This window comes from Leopardus geoffroyi, chromosome A3 (genome assembly GCF_018350155.1).
Source record: "Leopardus geoffroyi isolate Oge1 chromosome A3, O.geoffroyi_Oge1_pat1.0, whole genome shotgun sequence".
Classification (NCBI taxonomy): Eukaryota; Metazoa; Chordata; class Mammalia; order Carnivora; family Felidae; genus Leopardus; species Leopardus geoffroyi.
The window spans coordinates 15,936,895-15,942,894 of NC_059336.1; the positions used below are offsets into that span (position 1 = coordinate 15,936,895).

At 58.5% G+C, this 6,000-nt stretch overlaps 1 protein-coding gene across 1 annotated transcript; it reads right to left on the reverse strand.

The window, feature by feature from the left end:
* Window positions 1-539: 539 nt before the first annotated feature.
* On the reverse strand, window positions 540-5,750 carry KCNK15 (potassium two pore domain channel subfamily K member 15). Its single transcript, XM_045444480.1, has 2 exons — window positions 5,376-5,750; window positions 540-1,494 (listed from the first exon to the last, which is right to left on the reverse strand). Exons 1-2 carry the CDS (start codon window positions 5,656-5,658, stop codon window positions 785-787), a joined length of 993 nt encoding a protein of 330 aa, XP_045300436.1. The 5' UTR covers window positions 5,659-5,750; the 3' UTR covers window positions 540-784.
* Window positions 5,751-6,000: the final 250 nt, after the last annotated feature.

Genomic DNA, 6,000 nt, shown 5'->3' on the forward strand with positions numbered 1-6,000 from the left:
TTCCCCAAGGTCACGCTGAGGGCAGTTGGCAGGACCCAGATCTCACGGCTTCCAGAAGAGGGGTCTTCCCACAGCATTTGACTGCGTCCAGGTGCTCCAGTGATGTGGTGGGTGTCAACAAGGTCCCCCTCGTCCTCGGATGGCGCTCGCCAAGGACAAAGAACATGGGGGGGGGGAGGGTCGGGCGGAGGGTGTGTTTCATTTACACAGGGGTCAATTCCACTCTACACATGGAGCAAGAGGATGAGCGATCATTTAAATAGTGCAGATTTGTCCGCCCCTCCACTCGGGGACAGGAGCTGTTTCCCTTCAGTGCGTCCGATCCCCATGCCTCTCCTGGTGTGAGCAGCTGGCCTCACTGCCTGGCTCCCAGGGTTGAAAGTCCCGCATTTTCCCTTACAACACGGAAAACCTGCCTCCTCTCTCGGCAGAGAAACAGCCACCTGTTTCCACTCGGGAGGGCTAGCTGATGACATGGGCCTGTGGAGAGCCTCTCCTGGGTGGCTGATGTGGCCGCGCCTTCCTAAAACAGTTCGGACCACGGGGATTTGCACCTACAGGACGTGCTTGTGCTTAAGGTGCGGCTTTAATGGATTTTTGGAGAGGAGGGAGGGGCCGGCCACAGAAGGGAAAGACACACTGCTCGTGGCAGAAGACGGCCCTGAGGCCACAGCCCCTCTACCCTCTCCAAGCTCTGGGGAGCATGCCCTGACAGGTGACCCTAGCCCCTCCTGTTCCCTCGACCTCCCCCAACCCCCACCCTCCGGGGCCCGGGACAGGGCTGTCAGATGGACTTCCGCCGGGCCGGGGGCCTGCCCACCGTGCCGCCGCCCACAGCCCCAGGGCTCGAGGGGGGTGAGAAGGCCAGGTTGTCGCGGGCCCCCAGCTGCAGCCGGTGCACGCGGGACGAGATGGAGGCGGAGCCCCCGGCGCGGGCAGGGCAGCGGGGCGGAGGGCGGCCGCGGCTCTCGGGCGCCCCCAGGCGGAACGGGCTGGCGCGGCGGGTGGCGCGCTCGGGCGCGTCGGTGCTGGCCGCCAGAAAGCGCAGGACCACGAGGTTGAGGAAGGCGCCGATGACCGTGAGCCCCAGGAGGATGTAGAGGAAGCTGAAGGCCACGTAGGGCGGCTTCCTCTGAAGCGCCTCGTCGCTCTGCAGTGCCACGAAGTCACCGAAGCCGATGGTGGTGAGGGTGATGAAGCAGTAGTAGTAGGCGTGGAAGAAGGTCCAGCCCTCGAAGTGCGCGAAGGCGGCGGCCCCGAGGGCCAGGGTGGCGGCGCACACCAGCAGCCCGGCCACCACCATGTTCTCGGTGGACACGCGCGGCCGCCGCAGGCCCAGGCAGCGCTTGGCCGCCAGCAGGAGGCGCCGCACTAGCGCGTTCAGGCGCTCGCCCAGGCTCTGGAAGGTGACCAGCGTCAGGGGGATGCCCAGGAGCGCATAGAACATGCAGAAGACCTTGCCCGAGTCCGTGCCCGGCGCGGCGTGGCCGTACCCTGCAGGGAGAGCGGAGGGGAGGGGTGGTGAGCACCGGCCGCAGCCGCCCTGTCCGGGCTCCCTCCCCTGCCCCCCGGAGCCTGCGCAGCGTCTTGAATTGCTGCTTCTAACTAGGTCATTCCCTGCCTTTGAAACCTTGTGTGGCTATCCCTAACCGCCCCAAATTGTAAACAACCCAGCGTCCCTCGGCTGGGGAACGCGTAAACAACCTGCGGTACGCACGTACAATGCAATTCCGTTCCGGAACAGAAAGGAATGAACTGGGGTTACCTGCGCCAACAAAGGATGGGTCTCAGCTGCATTACGGGGAGCGAAAGAAGCCAAGCGCAAAAGACTACACACTCCATGGTTCCATTGAAATGGCATTCTGGAAACATTCTGGCAAAACCATGGGGACAGAGAGCAGATCTGCGGTTGCCAGTCGTTGTGGTTGGAGGAGGGGGTTAGCCAGAAAGGGGCATGACAAATCTGGGGGCGATGGGAGCCTGCTAAGTCTCGGTGGTGGCTGCAGGACAGGTCCTCACCCGTGAGAACTTGCCCAGGGCTGCTACACTGAAAAATGTGTGTTTCACCGTGTGTGAAGTATGCCTTGATTTAAACATCAAGCAAAATCTTCCATGGTGCCCCAGGACCCACAGGGTAAAGCACCTACCAGTTCTCACTTGGTGTCGGAGCTCCTTGGTGATCTGACTCCCCCTACCACCCCGCACCTGTCCAGCCCCACCCTGTGTTGTTCCCCCAACCAGCATTCCCACCTCCACATGCCTCTTCTCATGGTTTTTTTTCCTCCCCTGGATAGCCCTTTCCCTGCTGCCCTAGTCCACGACTTCCCACATCCTGCTCCAAGCCAGCCCTCGCTAAGCACTTCTTCAGTCTGAAGCAGCAATTCTTCATCAGGTCCCCTCGACTGCTGTCGGGGACCTACACACGAGTGGGCCTCCTGGAGTCCTGGACCACCACGCCATCCCCAGGGACCGAGCATTCCTGGAGAGAGGAGCGAAAGCTTTCAGGGTATTCTCAAAGAGGCCCATAACCCAGGAAAAGTGCAAAGAAGGTGCCCCCTCTAGCAAATGGACACCATCTGCCAAAATGTAAACACACAAACACTTGGCCCGTGCATTTCCACAGCTAGGAAGTTAGTCCTCCAAAATACATGTGTGTGCAAAGTGAGGTGTGCATGGGGGGCATCAGGGAAGCATCGTCGCTCGTGGTGAAAACTAGGCAACCTAAGTGTCCATCGGTAGGGGCCTGGTGAAATAAATCATGGTGCCAACCAAATGACAGAGCCCTACGCAGCAATGGTTCCGACCAAGGGTCATTTTGTCCCTGAGGAGGACATTTGGCAATGTCTGGAGACATTTTGGGTGTCACAACTGGGATGGTTGCGTGCTCCTGGCGTCTTGTGGGTAGAGGCCAGGGACGCTAAACATCCTGTGATGCACAGGCCAGCCCTCCCTCCACAACAGAGTTATCCGGTCCGACGTGTGAGTAGTGCTGGGGTTGAGAAATGCTGCTATACGGCCAAGAAAAAGATGACACAGCTTTTTAGGGATTGATTTTTTAAAAATCGCCAAAATATATTAAGTAAAAAAAGAAAGTGCGAGACAAAACAGTGTGTATAACCTAATGTCTATATATGTGTGTGTTTTAAAGGAATACACAGGTAGAGAATATATGTGGAAGGATGCACAAAAAACCAGTAACTGTATTTGACCCAGGGAAAGAGATTTATGGGTTGAGGGACAGGGTGAGAGGGAGACTTCCTTTTCATTCTCTACCCTTTTGTGTATGCTGCGTGCACACATCATTTATTCAGAATATCGACACGATACATGTTATTAAAGATCTGTGGCTCCACATCCACATTTCTGTTGCGTGGCCCCATCAGTTTGCCCCCTATCTGTTTTTGGGGGGAGCTCCGCCCACGAGACTGTGAGCTCCTTGAGGCCAGAGACCACGCCAATCACTTCTGTGTGTCCCTAGTCACCAGTGCCCTGCACAGAGCCTGACACAGACAAAAGGCCCAATGAAAGTTTAATATCGATAAAGCTCATCATCAATAATCAAATCAAACTGAAGGGGGTGCTGAGTGCGACACAGGGGAACCTTTTTAGCAGTAAGATGCGAAGCAGCGCTGTTTCCAGCTGATCAGGGCTAGGTCAGGCTTTGACAGAGTGAAACGAACAATGATAATAACTAAACATGCTAGGTACTCTACATAGATTATTTTATTTTACCCTCCTAATTACTGTATGCAGTATTAGTCTCCCGTTTTTGCAGACAAGGTAACTAGGCTCAGGGCAAGGAAGCTGCCCAAACATCACAGGGCCTGAGCCATTAAACACTCTCCTCCATTGCGCCTCAGTGCCTCTTGCAGAGCTCTAGCTCCTGGGTTCTGGCGCTGGGCTCTCTGCAAGGCTGGCTTTGCAGCCGGGACCGCACAGCCCCAGCTGGCGCCCCCAGGTGGCCGGAAAAGGCAAAGCTCCAGCTGTTTCCAAACTGGGTCCCTTTCCCCCAGCTCCCCAAGGTGCCAGTGAGGAACAGCCCACAGAAAAGGCCAAAACCAGCTGTGAGCCTTCCAGATAACGTGGGGGAGGGCAGAAAAGGTGGATGGGGTCCCACACCACTGGGCATGGCAACAGGGAGTGTCTTGGGCTGAGCCTGGGTAGGGAAGCAGGGGTGCCCACGTTCACAGGAGGGGTCATAATGGGCTGAGTGGGAGCTGGGCCCACAGCTGGCAAACAATGAATTGTTATATTGTTATTATGACCAATTAATAGTGCCTATTTAGCCTCAGGCACCTTGCCAAGCATTTTACACACTTGACCTCATTTAAACCTGGCAACCACCCAGCGAGGTAGCAAGCACTGCATTTGCAGTCGAGAAAACCAGGGCTCCGGGAGGTACGTTCAACTGCCAGAGAAGACAGACAGGAGGCAGCAGAGATGAGAACAGAACTCTGGGCTATGTAATTGCAGAACTCGGGCTTTTAACCCACAGCTCACATTCGTTCGCCAAGAGCATTAGGAAAAAACTTTCTCCAAAGCTCAGGCTTCCACAGTGGTGATCCAAGCTCTAGGGGGTGCCTGGACATCCACAGCTGGGGCCTGGGAAGCAGCGGACACCCAGCCTGGAGCCCTGCAGAGCCTGCTTCTCTCCTTTCCTGCTTCCCCAGGCTTCTGCTCAGCAGGTACCAGCCAGACGGTAGCCATGGCAACGACTGACGGTCCAGATGCTGCAGAGAAACTGCTCTGGATCCCCGAGGGTGAGGTCCAAAGCCTGTGGTAATCAGTCATTCCTTCAACAAATATTTATTGAGTGTCTACTATGCGCTCGGCTGGGTACACTGCAGTGACTAAGACAGACTAGATCCCATTGTCATGGAGTAACGGCATAATAATTATAATACAAAAATCAATCTCTCTCTCTTTTTTAGTGCTTTGTATGTGTCATGCCCTGCGCTAAAACTTTCTGCACACATTATCTCCTTGGCAATAATTATCCCGGTACAGCCCTGAGATAGGGCCTATTAGCAGCCCTATTTTACAAAGGAGAAAACTGAGGCTCAGAGAGGTTAAGCAACTTGTCTGAGGTCACACAGCTAGTGTGATGCAGCCAGGCAAGGAAGCCTCCGTCTCCAGCCACTCGCGCTTCGCCCCGCTCCACCTGTCTCCCGGCCCCTGGAGGCTTCCCCCGAGCACTCCCGCGTGCCACCTCTGGGCGAACTTGAGCTCCCGACTCCTCCCAGCCCCGCCCGCGTGGGACGCCGTCCCCTTTCGGCGGAGGGCGGCTGAAACGACTGGTCCACAGCTACCGGGCCCGGGCAGGGGCAGAGGAGGGGTTCGAGCCCGGGGCGGGGGGCGCCGCGGGGCCCGCTCACCGATGGTGGTGATGACGGTGATGGCGAAGTAGAAGGAGCCGGCGAACTTCCACTGGCGGCCGGCGCGGTGCGGCTCGGCCTGCAGCGCCAGGCGCTCCAGCTCGCGGTAGTCCTCGGCCGAGAAGCGGTACTTCCTCCGGAACTCGCCGCGCTTCTGGGCCAGCAGCCGCTGGCGGCCGCGCTCCGCCTCGGACTCGAGCGCGTCGAAGACCGCGGCGCCCACCAGCAGGTAGGACAGGATGCACAGGATGAGCGCGGCCGTGCGCACGCTCTGCTTCCTCATGGCGGCGCCGCGGGCCCCGCGCCCCGGGCCCGTCCATGCGCCCCGACGGCCGCCCCGCGCTGCGCCCTCCGCCCCGCGCGGCGGGGAGCGGGCTGCGGGCGGCCGGGCGTTGGAGGGGGGAGCTGGGGGGGGGGGGCGGAGGCGGGGCCTCGGTGGGGGGGGGCCGAGGAGGACCGAGAGGACTCCTCCTGCCGCCCCGCCCCCTGCCAACACCTGCCTTTGTTTACCCAACGGCGCAGGTGTCTGCCAATGGTGACAGCTGGAGCAAAGCGCCCAAAGCCCGGCCATGCAGATGTCCCATCCACCACTGTGGTTCTGTGACCTTGGGCCAGTCATTCACTC

Excerpts from the sequence above, each read along its gene's own strand:
- KCNK15 (XM_045444480.1), bottom strand. The coding sequence starts at position 5,658 with ATGAGGAAGCAGAGCGTGCGCACGGCCGCGCTCATCCTGTGCATCCTG. Across the intron at positions 1,495-5,375 it reads CACCGTCATCACCACCATCG|GGTACGGCCACGCCGCGCCG; the intron begins GTGAGCGGGCCC and ends CTCTCCCTGCAG.